General features: G+C 39.2%; 1 protein-coding gene across 1 annotated transcript in view; it reads right to left on the bottom strand.

Annotated features, from left to right (window-relative positions):
• The window catches only part of ADAMTSL1 (ADAMTS like 1), a 190,982-nt gene extending 172,459 nt beyond the window's left edge, over positions 1-18,523 (bottom strand). Inside the window, exons 1-2 of the mRNA XM_027807903.2 lie at positions 18,324-18,523; positions 1,125-1,252 (exon numbers count right to left, since the gene is read on the bottom strand). Of these exons, the coding sequence (XP_027663704.1) occupies positions 1,125-1,252; positions 18,324-18,380 (185 nt within the window). The 5' untranslated portion in view covers positions 18,381-18,523. The remainder of the gene's footprint in view (positions 1-1,124; positions 1,253-18,323) is intronic.
• Between the last annotated feature and the right edge of the window lie 498 nt (positions 18,524-19,021).

Genomic DNA, 19,021 nt, shown 5'->3' with positions numbered 1-19,021 from the left:
TCAGTAGATGTCTTTGTCTATCTTTTCTTCTTCTAGCAGACTTTTGCACACTGCCAAGACAATAACTGCTGGAACTAGAAGACCAAACTGTCCACAGATAAAGCTAAAATACAGAATATTGCATTTGGATTTTATGGTTCAATAATTCGTGTTGTTTCATGTATTAAAATGTCAGATGTAGGAAACAATTTGGAATGTATTGTCACAGGTTGTTTTATTAACATCATTTTTATAAGGACATGAAAGAAAATACAAAAGAAACATATGCAGGATGGAAAATTGTATTACATTTTTTATACTACAATATATAGGGTATCAGAGGCGACAGTAAGACACAAAGTTTGGGTCTGGAGGTTTCCTTCATATCCTTTGTCAGGAACCTGTTAACATTTGTAACATATACCATGTTTACTGCGGGTAAATTTTTTCCTAAAGTAGATAGAAATAATATTTGCTAGAAATATTTTGCAGGCAAAATTTCCATATAGTATAAAGTGGAAATGATGTCAAATGACTTGTCCATGTTCCACTGTAAGCTAGTAACTGGAGAGGAATAAAATCTCAGATACCTGACAGGGTATTCAGACTTCACCTTTATACTGGGCCATTCTACTTCTGCCTGTTGGGAAGGGTTTGCTGGTATGGAAGACTTCATACCTGAAATTTAATTGTAAGATATCCCCAGCAGAATTATTATTCTTTCTTATATAGATCAGGATGCCATGTTTGGTCAATGTGATGCTTTTATAGTCTCTGTATGGCTGAGACTACGGGGCGCTAAAGCTAGTGAATTAGCTGTAGTCTGGTACAAGTACGTCAAAAGTCTTACCACTTCAGTGGTGAAAGTGTAGGGAGGTTTCACATTTCTGTAGTTGGCAGCCTTGCAAGTTTTATAGGCAACTTTTTTTTATCTCCATAGTGTCTCACTTTATTTTAAGAGGGTGTTGCCTTATCAAACATGTTGGCTGCTTGCCTGAATTAAAAAATACGCCACCATAATTTTTTGACATAGACTTGGAAATTTCCACACAGTTCAAGACCTTTACTAATTACTTCTTATGGTCAACACATACGAGTAGGTCGAATTCTCCCATCAGTGAAGTAAAAAGCATTCACCCACTTACTTGCTGCTCAGGCAGCGTCTCAGTGAATACGAAGCCCCTCCTCCACAAGTGCGTGAACATTCGCTCCACGAGCCCCAGGCATCCCACAGTGAGTCTCGGTCTTCCTCTGAGCGAGCTGTTCTGGAGCTCTGAGGATAGAGAGAAGGAAAAAAATCATGAAAAATCAGTTAAAGGACAAAAAATACTGTTGCTAGTTTAACCTTTCTTTTTACTGGATATCATCTTGGTCATTAAAAGCACTGAATAAATCTGCTATTCTCTTGACATTACTACTGACTGGCAGCCAGTTCTTGTAGTGGGTCTTGCTGTATGAATTTGCTTTCAATCCTTTGAGTATCATACTCTGTCTCAATTTGAGCCTGGTGATGACAATTATTAAAAAGCACTTTGGACAACAGTGTAACAAGGGATTTTTCCTGATTAAAAGAAAGAGGCAGAGTATTGTAGACATTAGAAATTGTGCCTTGAAGTTTTGTTGCTGTGTTAGAAACTATGAAATCGCATATTAAAAGGTGCCTTCCAAGATGCTCTTGAGGAAAAAAAGAATCACAACATAGTGAATCAATGTGATACAAAGGCATTCAACATGATGACTTTCATGCACTCACCATTACGAACTGGAACTGTCACTACTGCTCCTCTGTCCAAAGATCCCCTTTAAATCTTTAAGGGCAAAGATTCTCTGTTTTATCCCTACTATTTGATAGAGTAACAAAGAAAGTGCATACTACCTGAAGAGCTGAAGTTCTGCAATGCACAGATCCAGGCAGTGCTACTATTAATGCCCACGGCTGAGCACAAACAACTTTATAGAGAAGCAGCACTGATGGACTCAGGAACACTCAGTTCCTCTCAGATTACAGCAGTACCTGCCTCAAATAATGCAGTCATGCATGTATCCAGCTTTTCATTTTCATTCATGCAAATGCATCTCTGAAACATAGATCTGTAAGGACACAAATGACCTAACCATTTAGATAGTTATTGTCCCTCACGGTCTATGTGGGTTTGCTGGAAGAAAGTAAATAACCTACAGGAACACGCAAAGGTGCATGGAAAATGCCAGTGTCTGATGGAGACCAGGAAGTGTTCTTGTTCAAAGCTTGGCTTAGGTGGTGGGCCAGCACCTGGAGAATAGCATTGTAAAGTGTATTTGAAATAAAGGAGAAGGCAAGACAACTATATGAGGAAGACTTCAATGGTACGCCTTCAACAGAGAAACATCAGTAAACATCATTGCCAGACCATGTTAGAGAAATTAACTTCAGCTTTCAACACTGAGGGATTACTTGAGACACAGAGATAGTTCAACACTGAAATAATTTCATCTTCATTGAAGCTGTGTACAAATTTTGTCATGAAAACTGAAACCTGGTGAAATATACCAGTCTTGAATATTGTTATTCACAGAAATAAAGGAAATGGTGGTGATGGTTTAGAGCTGAGAATAGTTTCAATATACATCTGTTCAAGGGAGACACTGAATTTGTTATACATAAACAAGATCCCAAACTGAGCAGTCTGTGTCTGTAGAGCAAAGGACTAAGTCTAACACATTAGGATACGAAATGTGTGGTGATTGGGACTTATCAAAGTAGGAGGTTAACTATTCAGTATACTTTAATGAGCCAGGAATGCATTATATGTGCTAACCATTAATAATGAGAGAATTTTCCAACATGGAAAGCATTTAGTTCTATAAAATTCTGCAAGGGGATTGAAGTTCACCCACTAGTGTCATCTATGAAGCTGAGTAAACAGCCAGGCATAAGATTAGCTGAAGTGAAAGTCCATGTCTTTTGTTAGCTGTCTTTATACATAGCTCAGTAATAAGGCCAAAAACTCACACTGAACTCTGTTCTGAAAACAAAAAGCCTGTAACGTCAGTGTTGTGCACATTTGCACACTCTGACAGTTGTTAACTCCATGCATCTGAAGGATGAAAACATTGCCAGTGCTGTTCCCATGGTCCCGTGAGAGTCTTCCTTCCCTGAAGTGAGTCATTAGCTCATGGATGACTTGGCTTACTCAGGTTGACAGAATAATTGTATTGCTATATTTCTTCCAAAAGACTGATACTACTCTGAGATACACTGGCAAAATAATCTAGTGGTAATTAAATGAAAGCTGGTCATGTTAAACCTGCTTAAGTGAGCTCAGACTGTATGCCAAACTGGAAAACTTCTATGGAGATATTGTTTAAAGGAAAAAAAAATAAATATTAAGGTTTGAAGGACACCTGTCCAGCCATTTATTCTTCCTTTCCTCTCTTTCCATTATTGCTTTTATCAAGATATGGTCCAGACCTGATCTTGAAGAATGAGTCAATCAGTTTGGGCAGAATGGGTAAACAAAGAAAGGATTTTCCCTTCTGCAAGCATAGGAAATATGGTTATTTCTTTTGAAAGGAAGAGCTCAGTGAGTGGCAAGGGTCAGGTGTAGGACTAGTATACAACAACACACAAGACCATCCACCCAGTGGTGGCTCCCCAGCATCTCACAATGGTTGCCTGCTTCATTTCTCATGCTGCTGCTCACAGACTCTTCAAGAACATGAATGCTTTTTTTTTTTTTTTTTAACCAGAGTACTTTGAAAGGCAAATACACAAATGACACTTAAATAGAATTGAGTCTATTTGGCCTTCTGACACAAAGAAGGCCAAACCTTTTGAAAGACCTTTAGCATCTGGTCCAAAGCATGCTGAGGTCAAATGAAAACTCCATCAAATTAAAGGGGTTCAGGAGCAGAACATTAAAAGATAGGCTGAAAAGGGGACACAAGACAATTTTTAGAGACTATTTTTTTCAATTAATCAAATAAATCTTGTGAATGAGAAGGAAGCTAAACCAAGCACACAGAAGGCAAGCTTTCTTCAAATGCCTCTGCTGCCTCTGCTGAAGCATGTCCACTCTGATCATGCTGCCCTAACTTAGCACTTTTGCCAAGTTGAGTTTGCCAGCTATGCCAGATCAAATTATTATTCTATGGTGTGGCCAACTTCCATTTTCAATTTGTTTAATGATACACAGTTTTTAGTGGCATTTTAAACACATGTAGCATCTCCTTCTGCAGAACAGCTTTTGGAAGATAGTTTAGATGGGTAATTGGGTCAGTGTTTTGTTGCTTTAACATTTAGTATAGGGTAATTTTTGGTTACTAATGGGAAAAAAAAGGTAAATTAGTCTGTGAGAGATGAATTTGCCTAATGATTATGTAACAATTATTTGACAGTCTCAGTTTATTTTACCTTGATAAAATGCAAAAGGATTTGATTTCAACACAATAATTGCAAAGATAAATGAAAAAATTAAAGTGATCAAATTCTGACTATGGCCAGATGCAATGCATTCTCTAGATACAATCTCATTAACATTTACATTTGAGATAAGAGAAGTGGCACTCCAATTTACTGAAATTATTTCAGCTGACTGTTTTCTGAAGGGTATTTTTTATAAAATGAAAATGTGTGATTGCACTTTTAATATACTAAAATGTATGCCTGTGCTTTTAGTTTGCAACAAGGAAGGAAACAATACCTTCAAACTGCAAATGTGTGCTTGTCCTGATCATTCACCACTGGTTGAAAGCCCAAAGACATAATTAAGGTAAAGGTAAGAAGGTAAAGTCATGTGAACCAAGTGCTCTTACCTCATCACAGATTATAAGCATCAGCACAGCTAGACATTCTAAGGGTCCAAATTTTTCTGAAATAAATTGTACTCCCACCCAGAGGAGACTCATGTGCCTGTTATTTGCATTCCAAGATTTGTTATAAGACCTACATATTCCCAGAAAGCATGTGATCTCAAACTGGAACAGGCTCCAAGTTTTTTTTTAACAAGTGGAATAAACATAATTCATTTCAACTCCATCCATGTTTAATGTCAAAGAAAGTAGAGTGGTTTTCCCTCCTGTGAACTACAAAGTTAAGATTGATCTTGAAATTCTAGCAATGCCTGACAAGCCATTTTAAATCTGAAGATTGTCTATTGCAGGTCTATTGCAGCTTCAAAGTATGTACGCCATTACTAGCTAAGAACTCACTGTTTAGCAGAGATTTTTCAAAAGTAGCTTATACCACTAATTAATAATTTTTACCCACTTTCAAGACAGTGAACTAAACTGAAGGACCTATGTCAAAACACTATTTTAATAGTAAAGCACATTGCAGTGTTCTGCAACACAAGAGCTCCTACAGCACTCCTTTAAAGCCCTAAAGTTCCTGCCATGAAGAGTAAACACAAAAAATAAAAATAATGAAAAAAAAGAACGGGGGTAAAAAAAAAGAAAAAAGCAAAGGTGGTGGGAGTGTGTGTGTGTACATGCCTTTAAACCTGCAAGGAGTAAAGCTGCCACCACTTCAAGCTTCTTTTAAGTAACATTCCCCTCTTAGAAAAAGTCTTTTATCTCTGCCAAAAGCAACCTAGGTTGGTGCTTCTCTAAATACCAGCGTATGCCAAAGAAGACAAAATGCAGACAGTCATCAAGGCTTGCCCTGCTGCTCGTATCATGGAGTCATAGGATCAGAATCCAAAAAGCTTCCTTCCCCTTTCTGTCCCTTTTAGGTGAATCTCAATCTGAGCTTCCCAGGAAACACCCACTGCTTTGTCCACACAAAATTCATGATGTCCTGACATCTACAGCATCAGTGGCAGATGTGTCACCTGCAAGCAATTTGCTTATTAATGACGTACATAAAACCAATAAGTCTGCTAACACTAATCAAAATCAGCTCTTTCTTCATCCCTCATTTCCCTAAGACACAGTTAACCTGAGGGTGATCCCGCAGCTACCACCCTACACACCAGCTCCAGAGGAAACAGACAGGACTCCCAAAGAGTTCTCTGATGAGAAAGAAAAGGATAACCTTGTGCTTTTGGACAAGAAAGCAAGAAGGATCACATGTACAAAATGAAACCACTTCTGGTGGATAGGGTACTTGGGTGAAGATGCTTACAAAAGAAAAAAAGTCTTTAAGCTATGAGCTAACAAAGGACTTCTTACAATATAAACAAAAGTAATCTGACGTAATCAAGTAAAATTAAAAGAGCTAGGTACCCAATTTTATTCTTAGAAAAAAATCCAGCTTCAGTATTTAACAGTAATTTCTGAATTTATTAAAGAGTTGTCAGGCATTCATGTTTTATTGAGACTAAGATGAGTAACAGGTCTTTCCTACCTTCTCCACCAACACACACTACACAGGAATAAACTATCTGGAGTAGTATGTAAAACCCACAAGTGTCACACATCCTTAAATCACTACAGCTGCCTGACCATCCAGGAGCTGCATCCCTGATGACAGAACTGTGTTTCTTTTAAGAGCATGTGTATACACGTGTGTGTGTGCACAAAGGGAGAAACATGAAAAGTACGAAGACTGCTGTTCATACCCTGAGACCTATAAAAGGAGTTCAGCCTTAAGAAAATAATTCTTAGTCACATACTGGGATTGAATTTAAAATTTTGGTTGGAACTGAGCTATCCCTACACAATCCAACTATTTGTCAGTGTCACACAAATGAATGCTTATAAATGAAGACCATGTAGTTTAATTGCTCCTTGGTTTCCAAGAGATCAAGTCTGCCTCCTTGTTCAGTGAAATGTGGCTAAAGATATTTTTCAAGTACCCAGTGTACTCCCTACATTAAACAGTAATATAGATAGTGGAAAATGCAGTTAACCTCTTGTTGGACTAAGGCACTGATACAGACTTTAAGCCACAGTTATTTCCCAGATGATATGCACTGCTGAGTTTGGTTAAGAAATTTAAATCATCTGGTTCTTATCATATCCACACTGTTTAGGGGTATGATGAACTGTCAGTGACAATATGCAAGGCTCCTCTGAGGCCATTGCCTAAATCTGACTTTTGCTACCGTGAAAATGGTATTAGAGACAGAAAACCAGTGTTTTTCCCTATGATATGGTCTTTCTGCTCTCCCTTTTTAGATATGTCCAAGCGCATCCCTATACGAATTGTTGCCAAGCCATACATTCTCCCTCTTTGAGTAATCCTTGAGGATCCTTTGATGTTATTTTGTCACTGGGGTCAAATACATACTTCACACAGTACTGCAGTGCTGTCTGTAGTGAACCAGGAAGAAATGACTCTCAGCACTTAGGTGCCTAACAGCAGGAGACAAGGCCTGTGACCTCATCTCTTTTTAAGACACCTAAGTTTCAAAATGTATTGTTCAAATCTTCAACCAATGTAAATAAATGGTTTATAAGATTTCAGTTGCACAATGTTGTGTATCTTTATTGCATTCTATCCAAGTTAACAGCTGGATTACAGCTCAGACGGGAAACTGCTTGGAAAACTGGCTTTCGAAGGAAGGCAATGCAGAGCAAAATCACAGCCAGTTGAATTAATATTGATAATTACTGTCAAACAAAATGTTAACATGCTAGACATTCCTGACTAGCTGTTGAAACTTTTCAGAGCTATTATCTTGGAAACATCGTAAGTAAAATATTCTGACACATCCAGTTTGCAATGCACAAACCCCATGTTTAATGTATCTAGGCAAGAGCTGCACATGATTTTAAACAGTACTATACGATGGAGGTACATCCACTCTTCCAGAATAACTGTACCATACTGAAGAAAGGGCTATTAAAGTAAGCCTCATCCTTGTGAGGAGTATAATTTCCTGGAAGCACTGGGATTCCCCATGACAACAGCCATCTTTCAGCTCCAAGCAGATATCTTCCCATCTCATGCACCTCATGAAAGCACAGGTCCCCAAGCCAGCTATAGCAATATATCCAAGGACTTGATGGAATGAATGCTGACCTATTTTCTTTCCCCAAGGGGTCTGCTTCAGGGTCAGGGTGGATGAACACTGTTTATCTGGTGTGGTAGATAGTTTGTCTTCCCATTATCCTAACTGTATCCCATGTAAAGATGAAGAGAGGACTTCAGCCACCAGACCTGCCACCCAGTCACCCTCCAGAACGACCCCACAAGCCAGAAAAACTTGCCCACCTTCCATTCTTACCAAGGTAATGGGAGTTCTGGTCTTACAGAACTTAAAAGAAGATGAAAAGAAAATGCCCTTCTGCCCAAGCTGACAGAACTGTTTACTGCATCTGAGATGCTGAGCAACGAGAGTTGCAATTGCTCCCATGATAATCATGGGATAACTACGTGCTGTTCCATATGGCCCAATCAAAAGGATGCCTACAGAACTGTTCAAACTACTGCTAGTGTTTTCTCTGGCAAACAACCTGGAAAGAAAAGTAGCTGCAATAAGCATCAGACATACTGAGCTGGAAGTGGCTACACCTTGTACACTGGCTTCTCTGCTTCCTGGAGGGCAGCAGCTCCCTCCTACTGGGTGTGGGGCAGAGAGCTGAACAGTATCACCCCACTTGCCCCAGGTTTCCACAGTCTGGGAAATTAACTGAGGAATTTTTGCCTCCTTTGTGCTTGCAAGACCAAGCAAAAGGCCTGCAAGGGGATCAGGAGAGTATTTCCTATGGAAAACCCCTGGCACAGGGAACACTTGATCTGAGTGACTCCACACCCTAAGGAAGGCACTGGCACAGGAGCATGCACGTGTGAGGGTATATACTGTACTTTGTGTAATTACTTTATGCTTCAGACTTCGCTAGTGCCAATAAATGTGCCAGGATTTATTTTTTCATTCCAGTCTCTTAAAAAGGAATAAACAAAAACCTCCAAATCTCCTTCTGGGTAGTTTTTAATTTACTCTTTCTTCAGGATCAAAATCATCCATCACTTGGAATAAACAGGGGAAGACACCTTGATGAGAAGGAGAGAAAAGGAAATCTCACTGAGATCCTCATGCGCTTTTTCAGTGCTTATTCTGCTTCTGTGAATGCAGGCAAGGGGAAGAGCAATAGGTAGACAATTTTTCTTTACCCTAAAGGAAGACACCTGATAGGCATAGAGCTAGCTCAGTTCCCAGGGACATAAGTAAAAATTTGCTGTGTTAGTTCTTTTCAACACGGTGTTCCTTTTTGTCTTCTTTTACTCTTAACAGCATAATTATGCTTACTACTAGGGGAACAGACAAAAGGAAATTATGACATTGTTTCCTTTTGCACAGGAAAGCAAAGGTTCAATGTTGGGGAAATAACCCTTCGTCCCTTCCTAGCCATATATGACCCGATATGGTTATTGAACAAGTAATAGGGACAAGGCGTCACACTGAAATCTGTCATCCTGAAAAAAGAATGTCCGTGGTCTCAGTTTTGTACACGTTTGCACCCTCTGACAGTCATTAGCTCCACACATCAAGTGGTCTCTGAAGGATAAAAGAATTGCCAGTGCTGTCCCCACAGTCCCATGAGGTTCTTCCTGCCCTGAAGCAAGTCACAGAGCTATATGTATGCAGTCTTTTAAACTTATAATAGGGAGTACACCGCTTCCAATCTGCAACAAAACAGCAAAGAAATGATAAACAGACATCTCAGGACTTTAGGAGCTAAACAGCAATCCCCAAACCTGGACTGGAAGTTGTATCCCAGGAGAAATATGCCAAATGTGAGCTCATTTCTTCTCCTAAAAGGGCAGCAGCCAGCTGGGGGTGGGGGTTGCTGGCAGAGGATGGAGCTGACACCACATCACTTCAACACACTGCATGCTGCGCTCCCTGTAACATTTTATAACAGTGCCTTATAAAACTCAGATCAGTCCTATCTCTCACTCCACTTACCCATATGAAAATATACACCAGGAGAGTGATATGAATACAAGTGCTTTCTTTCTTGCTCTCACAGACCTAAGTTACTACACCCTGTTGTACTTAAATCCTACCATGCTGGTGTAAATAACAGGCATGGGTGATTCAATGCAGAGCAGGTCCAAGCTGGCTCAGCCTCAGACTTGTCGCCTTATTGACTCAGAAGGGCTTTTAAGGCTAGGACTGGTTCAGATGGAGGATGGCTGAAATCACTTTCCGGAATTCAGAACCCACCCAACAGCATGGGTTCAAAAGTGCATCTTGCACTCAAGGACTTTGGGTTTGCCTTCCATGTAGGAGAACTGGGGGCAGGGAAAGAGCACACAGAGACACACTGAAAAGAAAGGGCAGAAAAGTAAAATTGGTATCTGTCACAAGGTCATTTGCATGCCAAGTGTTTTCTAAGTGAAAACTGTGTGCTGGCTGGGCTGTCTTCGTCAGCTTCAAGAAAAAATGGCCAACATACAGCTGACACTCCCACCTCCAGAGGTTAATCACTGTCTCCCCCAAAGAGCAGGGTAATACACTGAAGTGTATGTTAGCCATTTTACCTTTCTTTACTAAATTGACCTTAAGCTTCATATATTCACCCAGCCTAACTCTGTACAGGTCACAATGTCTAATAATGAGTCCTCTTAGTGCACCAAACCCCACGTGGACTGGATGTAGAAACTCCAGTTCTGAAAGTCTGAGCTAGAAGAACTTGTCACATCAGCATAGGTTTTAATGGGCTTGTCAGTCCTGGGATGGCTCAGTCTCCTCTGGAGATGGTCAGAGCATTAAGACAAGGTGCCATAGGTTGCAACAGGAAGATGGCACTGTCCTGACAGGAGGCATTTCAGAGAAGGGAGGAGAGCTCCCCAAAGATTTGTGTGATTTCAGATAAACATTCACAACTATGAGTTTTTTTCAAAATAAATGAAGCATCTTATTCTTCTGATGGTCTGCCATCTCCCTTGGTTACCTCATGGACCTGTGTATGTGTTTATTTTAACATCAAGGAACCGTATAAAGGGTTGAAACGTTAAGCCTTGGTGGAGGCAGGAAAACTGAAAGGGCAATATTTATATAAATAAATGGGAAGCAAAGAGAAAGAAAGCAGGGAAGAGAGAGAGGGAGGAAGGAAGGAAGAAAGAAAGGGAGAGGAAGGAAAGAGGCAGAAGTAAAGAAAGAAATAAATAATGGAGAAAGCTCAAGATCCCATGTCATACCAAAAAATAAAGGGAAGACAGGAAAAAAAATGCTCATTGGACCCTTAGGAATTAACTATAAACTTCAGAGTTTATCTAACATATTTATTCCCCTCTTAATCACAGAGTAATTGATCTCAAATTAATGAATGTGTTTCTTTAAAGGAAAATACACTCAATCGTGGAGTGTTTGCAGTACCAAGGTGGGGGAGTTTTCTAGGAGTACCAGATTATTTGCAATTATTTTACATTGAATTAGAAAGTTGGAAGGAACAAACCACTGTCAGGATACAAGCTGCTGCTATTCTCATGCTGCCCTCTAATATCACACAGGATGAAAATATTTATGTTTCCATTGCTGTCACCAAATAAAAGGAAAGACATATCCACACTTTGGAGCCAGTATGCTGCACAGAGAAGGGTATGCTTTTCTCTTTATGCCAGTCTTCAGTTCTGGTAATATGTGATAATGCACCCCTGCTTGCCCTGGTGCTCACCAGCACCAGCTGAGCCCATCAGAGAATGATGAGACTGCTGAAGTTTGGATTGGCAAAGTAGAGTCTTACAATTCAAGCTGTGGCAGCTCAAGTTTTTAATTCCAGAGATTTCCATTGAATTACTTCTCCCCTTTAGCTAATTCAGATCTTTCATCTTTAAAATGTGGCCCTGGCTAAACCTTTAAGGAATATATTGGCAATACTACAGTAACTTGAAAATCCCCAGCTCTTTTTAAAAGTTACAGGAACTATGAAAATGTCATATCCAAAACACATTTACAATCATAATCCATCCACATACCAAAATAATAAAAAAAGAAAAGACAGCCCTGGGCTTGTTAAGGGCAGTTATATTTGCCCTCAACAACAGATGCTTTTAACAGTCCAGGCTGAAAGAAATATGGGGATTTAAATAAGCCAGTAAGTAAGTAACTAAATAAATAATCCGCCAAGCTGATGCCAGCACAAGAACAGTAGGAGACCTTATTGTTTCCTTTATTCCCTTTCATTTCTGGGTCTGTTGATACAGCGCAGGATCTGAACAATACACTAGCAAACTTCAAACAGGGACTGAGATTATATCCAACAATGCTAGAAGGGGAAATTCAACACCCCTACAGTACATTCATACAAAAACAAAATGAGTTATATTTATTTTATGGGACAGTTTGAATTTATTATAAGTTGCATATAATTTCCTGTCTCATTTCTTGTGCACTCTTGGAATTTATTTCAGGATGTCTTACATTATCACACACCCCCTTCCCTCCGCCCTGACACCCTCCCTGCTGAACTTGCTCTACAAGTAGTCCCTGAAAACCAGAAATCCCAGGGCAACCTCTAAAGGGTTGAAGCTTTGGAAGAAATTCCATAAAGGCAGTGAAGATGAAAATGGAAACAATGTGAAAATTAGTGTACTGTAGAACCAGTGAACATACCAATTATTTTTCTACATAATTAGAAGAAGGACTGCTCCTATAAGCAGTGTCCAAATAATTCACAGGTGGCAAAACTATTAAGATTTCTACATATGCTTGCCTTGGAAACAGATTAAATCTCACAAATACACACACTGCTTTCCCTCCCCCAGTCACCTGTCTATATTGCCTTCCAATTTCACCACAACTTTAGGTACTTTTTTAAGAAATTTGGAAAAGTTGCGTTCTGGCAGCAAAAGGAAAAAAAATGCTCATATGTGAAATGAAAAAAAAGAAAAAAAGCTGGAAGTGCACCTGGAGTTGGTAATCTTTGATGTGATAACATCTCACTGTCAAAGAAGCCCAGAGAAAGTCCTGGCCTACAGTAGCGTTCAACGTGCACACTCAGATTCAGGCCATGACACATGCATAACACCCAGAAAAGGTGTTCTGTTGAAAATACAATAAATTAGCCATTCAGAGATTTCACAAGAAGATACTAATGACCAGTGCTTTTTGGAGGTATTTTAATTGCTTCTGTGCATGACATATAAATACTACATGTAAAAACTCAAAATAAAAACAGTTATTCAATGAAAAAACTTCAGTAAAAAGTCTAAGAAGGTGGAATTCAACATAACTATTGCAGTTAACAGAGGCAAACTGATTTATATAGATGAGAAGCTTGCTCTCAAATCTCAGCTAATAGCATGCTTATGAATCATTATATTTTTGTTAAAAGTTAGTATTCTAAGAATGGTATTTGCCATTTCCAAAAAGAAGGGCAAAACCTGTAAATGGTGATGAACATATCCAATTGTGGGAGAGCCTTCAACAGATAGCGTTGAGCCTTCAACAGGTAAGATACTGCATACAATTATCTTGAAAGACAAATGACAAATTTGAGAATGGCATATTTAAAACCATGATGCCAACTTTTAAATCTTTCTAGTATCTTTAACGCCCAATGGACAACCCTCTGTCTTTGTTCCTTTTGCATACAGAAAAATTTTGACTGGTTAAAAAAATAGGTCTGAACATGTACAGTGAGTTTTAGCATGCATAATAGCAAATCTCAGACCTGAGTGAAATGTTTTACATTCCCTGAGATAGAAGGACATCTAAATGATCAGATTGCACTAAGCATTGACCATTATTGATCTGTGTTCAACACTGCACAAGGTTAAGGACCTAGAGAAGATTTTCTACCACTCCATGAAATGTGTATCTCTTGCTTACTTCCCCCATTTTGCCTGAACATACATTTATGTTCATGCTAGTGGATGATATAAGACCTTGAATATCCAAAGCTTGTCAGCCAACCTGTTAAGACAAGCCTACTGCCCATCTGCTGATATGAAAAGACAGAGATGCCAAAATCAGAAGTTGGCCATTCCTATACACCAGTTAGGAAGAAGTGGTTCATATCAGAGTATGATATTCTAGTGGAATTCCACGTTTCATGCCAGCTTTCAATTGATTGCTGTCCACCACATAAGAAGACTTTTTTCATAAATGTCCCTGGCTTGGACTGGAACAAGTAATTTCTTTCTGTTTCTCCTGTTCCCCATCATGATACCATAGCATCTAGTGGTTGATGTGTTTTCACTGGTTTTTCACTGCCTTCAGCTTTCTGATTGTTTCTGTAAGGATGATATTCTGCTTTCCTTTCTTATATGAGAGAACACATGCCTGTCTGGCAACAGACTGCAATTTCCCTTTTTTTTCCCAGGTAATTTTTGATCATAGAGATCTGACTTTCCTTACAAACTTAAGAAAACAGCGATGAAAAGCAATACAAATAACAGTGCTGTCTGCAGATTTGACAAGACAACACTGTAACAGAAAACATGAAGTTATAGTTGGACGGATAACAACACAGTTACAAGGGATTCAGTTTTTGTTTGCTTCAGTGAAAATTCAGTCATACAGAGATTGATACCCCTCTTCTAAAGAACTATTTGTCTGGGCATGTGGACTACTAGGACTTTACATTAACTCATGAACCTTCTGAGTGTATGAGTTTGTCCATCTGACAGATCCATGACTACAGGTGACCATATTCCAATCTTCAGCCTCTCCACATGTTCAGTTTCATAGGTTTTTTTAAATTATTCTTTTATCAGACCTAAATCAGAAGTCATTAAAACAAAATATGTTTAACTTTATGGACACTGGTGAAGGAGACTCAACAGCCTACACTAAGTACTGATTCTCATTCACTAAAGTCCAAAAGAAAAAAATTCCATCAACAACTTTAGTTCAGCTCATGCAAGTCTGCACTTGGTAGAAAAAGAGCAAATAAACGATACAATTCAAGAAATCTCTGAAGGAAGAGGTTAATAAAATAAGTGCAAAAACAAAATTTCAGAGGGATGCAGGAAGAAAGTGATGAGTATATATATACTTAGCAGCATTTAGACCTTCACATAAGAAATTGTTTTGTTGTATAGATGTGAGGCATTTGGACTACAGCAGCACTGGCTGCAAACCACAATGGTGAGAAATTTTGTACACTGTCATGTGAACAAACCTTAGCTTTGTATAGCTGAACTCCGTATTTCAGTGCATCCTTACTCAACTGATGTGATCAAATGCCAGGCTGCACATATACATGGCTATGCATGAAAATATGTGTGTGCAGTTTGGACACTGTACTGGAAAAATCACTCCCTATACAGCTACAATTGTAGAAAGAGAGGAGCAGACATACAACAGCAGGTAGACCTATCTACACATGAAAGGAAAAACTGTCAAGCTTTGTATATTTAGATGTAAACAAGAAACATTATATTCATTCTACTGGCTAATTGTGCATGTGATCATCCAAGACAGGCCTAGTTAGATAATAGGAGAATGTAATGCCAAAGAGCCTGGAAGGAACTGGCTATTGTATTTGACTATTTTCCATGCACAAATTATCACAGCAAAAGAAAGAAATCCTGCAGAAAAACACATGTACTTTATTACAATTCCTAGCGTCACTTCTGTAAGGACCACAACAGCAAGAAAGAGAGCTAAAAAAAGCTGCTGAAAAGATGTAAATAACAAATGCAAATGTGATTAAATGCCCTTCTGACATGATTTGACTTCCAAGTTTGGATGAACACTGGCTGGTTATGGTTTTGGCCACATTTCCTTTGAGCTAGACAACTATGATTTTCTCGTGTTAGGCTTTTATTTTTAAACCAATACAAAGGGAAATCTCCAGAACAGAATGCCTGCTTTCTTTTGTTTCTCTTAAAAAATGGTGTGCTAATATTTCCTTAGCATGCAAAAGTTCACAAATCAATGAGCAAAATTCTCCAAATAGCCGGTCTTAGTCTGAAAAGAGAGAAACTGTCTTTTCAAGTTACTTCCAGTCTGATATTACTTTTTCAAGACAGGCGTCTAGTGTTACATCTCAGATTCTCAAAAGTATCTATGAAAGTATCTAACTCCCGTTTATGCCAGGGAAACTGGATGTCTGAGTATGGAGCAAGTTTTAGGGCAGTTAACACATAAACTGCTGACCCCACAGACCTTACTTAACCACCACTCAACTGAAAATGATCACAATTTATTCTGAAGAAGTTTAAGAACCCTAATGGTGTAGTGAGCTACACTCACTGTTTCACCGCTCCAGGTGGCCTAACCTGGAGCCAACTATATCTGCAGACTAACGAGGGGAGCAGGAGAGGTTATTGCTGATACTGCCTGTGGGCTTGTCCATCCCCTTAGTATCATGTGCACACAGGCTGTGCATGTGTCTGGGCTACACAACCTCTTTACTGAGGCAGGGATGCCCAACATAGACTTTAGGTGCTACCTTGCTTCCCAGCCTCTTAATGAAAATATAGGAACATGTGATAAATTATTGTAAGAGTAATCCTGTAAGTATTTGTTACCTAGTTACAACTGTGAACTTCTGCTGATGTTACCAAGAGTGCGACATGACCACAGGCTGCTCAGTGTGGGCGACAGGAGTTTTAAAGGGATACAAGGTGGAACATACATATCCAAATGCTGATTGTCATAGCTTTCAAACAGATTCCACCTACTTGACCGAAGGCTGATACTTAGGAGGTTAATAGCCAGGTCATGGGCCTTATCCAACATCTCTTTTTTTTTTCCCCCCCTCAGAAACATCCATGAACTTCCTACCATGCCCTGTGTGAACTCATGCTACAATAAACTACACCAGTAACATGTATACCCAAGGTACCCTACAACTTACCTCTATCTCTATCCAAGCTATAGGTCAAATCCTTGCATGTTTACCTAATCTCCTGCTGAAAGCAAGTGAGAGATTTTCTCGAGTGTGGAAGGAGCAAAAGAATGGCCTGATTCAAAAAAGAAAGTTAAGCTTGCTTCACATCACTATTCTTAAGGCACAAAGAGATTTGATGGGAGGTGGAGAGGAAATCTCTTGAGGCAGGGTAAGTAATACAAATATAAACTAGTATATATGGAATATAATGCATAATAGTTGGCAGCAGCATGCACTATTTATTTTTATGAATTAGGGACTGAGAACTTAATTCACAGGCAGCAGAGTAAAATACAAATGTTATGAGTATGAGCTTAACACGGGGCCAAATCCTACAGTCCTTACACAGTCTTGTTGAGTCATATCTCCTGTTGATCTTCCCTAAATTAGTACTGCAGGATTGGATCATAATATATTACAGTCATCAGGTTATAAACTTCTCATTTTTATAAATGAAAGCAAATCTGTGCTGACTTTATGCCATTTTGTGTGAATGCAGTATTTTAGATAGAAAGTAGCCCTTTAAACAAAATAAGACTTTTAGATTGGTCCAGATAGCATTCTTATTTCTAGTGATTAATTAGTATTTACTGATTATATATCCAAAAGGTGGTTTTTTTAAATCATAGAATTATTTTTATTAAGTATTTTGAATAGAATTATCCTACTGTTTAGGTCCCCTTGTGGTTACAAAAAAATGTGTTAAGATTAATTCATAATTATTACCATAGATTATACAGATAAATAAGATATATTTAATAAATAAGTTATACAGATAAATAAGAAGACACAAGCTGCTATGAAGTTCGTATATTTCTGTAAGTTCTTTGCTATTTGAATAACTTCATTAAGTCAAATATTCAGAAAACAGACAACATGTGTATGCCAAGACTATGGTATCAAAAGTGCGTGCATAATAATAATCTTATTGCAGGTTTTCTGATAGCAAACATACAGCTTATAAAATCAAGTAGGAGTCAAAATGGAATATTTAATCTCAACCAAACAGCAGAGTTATGGCACTCAGCTGTAGAGCATCCTATCAAGATAATCAGGGGAAGTCATACAGTAACAATCAGCTTTACAGCCCTGAAGTATACCAGATATCACATAACATATCTTCCAAAAGTTGGTATAAACTTGTCTCAATAATGAGTTACAGCAGTAATGAAAGCTTATTTAAACTGGCTGTAGGAAAAAGTTCAGTGCCTGGTTTCTGTGCATGTGCGCAATTGAAAAACATTTTTTCTGTTCTGTGGGTTTTTTTCTTTGTTTGTGGGCTTGGGGTTTTTTTGTTGGTTTGTTTTAGGAAGGAAGAGCATTTCAGGTACATTACAGTGTGGGGAGAAACAGCTCTTCTCTAAATATCAAGCAGTTAAATCACCATTCACAGGTCATTGCTCTCTAAGTTTATAGAAGTGATGCCAATATCAGCTTCTTGGTCCTACCTGCAGCAATCCACAATATCACAGCTCCAAGCCTTTAATACTTTACAGAGGGTAAGATTTATATAATTTGTTCAAAACAAAATCGTAACTGCAATCTTAAAAACACACCCACCCGCATATATACACATAGATACAATATCAGCTACAAGCTACACGTATTTGCAGGAAAGAAATGGCATTTACCAGGATGAGGGAAACCAGAAGCAGGGTGCCAGCAACTGTCCAGTGGCAGCCCTCCATGGTCAGGTCTGTGCCGGACCTGGGTTGGACACTGCGCAAGCTGCGAAGCTCTCAGCTGCCTGCTGTCACATCCAGCGCTGGTGCAAACCTTCAGCCCCGCTTCTCCGCCTCCATCAGCTCTGCTCACATTTCCTGACCCAGGCGTGGGTGGGTGGGTTGGGGTGAGCTGCGGGAAGCGCTCCCTGAGCCGGCGGGCAGCCAATCCCTTCCTGCTAGTCAGACATGCAGCTCAACAAAGCCAAGGGGTCTAGGGAAAGTGTAACAGTGAAAGACAGAGGGAAAGGGAAAAAAGAGAAAGGAGGAGGAGGAGAAGGAGGAGGAGAGAATTGGAATGGCACAGCTGAAGGGAGCGCTCTGCCTTCAGCTAGCCGTCCTCCAGGAGCTCTGCTCCACCACTTGCCATGAACTGTTCACGCTTATTGCTAGGTCAGTAGCTCTCCTCCTGAGTGTGCATTGTTCCAGACAGGAGGGAAACTTAATCTGTGTCAATACATAACACATGCCATGAAAGGCACCAATTGGAAAATGCTGAAATCCTCCAGGGAGAATGTACATTTCAGTAAAGCCTTGTATTCTTTACAGAAAAATGCTCTCTTGGAACCCTTTTACACCATTTGTTCAGCGATAAAGGAGTCTGACTC

This window comes from Falco cherrug, chromosome Z (assembly GCF_023634085.1).
Source record: "Falco cherrug isolate bFalChe1 chromosome Z, bFalChe1.pri, whole genome shotgun sequence".
NCBI classification, from domain to species: domain Eukaryota; kingdom Metazoa; phylum Chordata; class Aves; order Falconiformes; family Falconidae; genus Falco; species Falco cherrug.
This window is presented reverse-complemented; position numbering and strand designations above follow the sequence as displayed.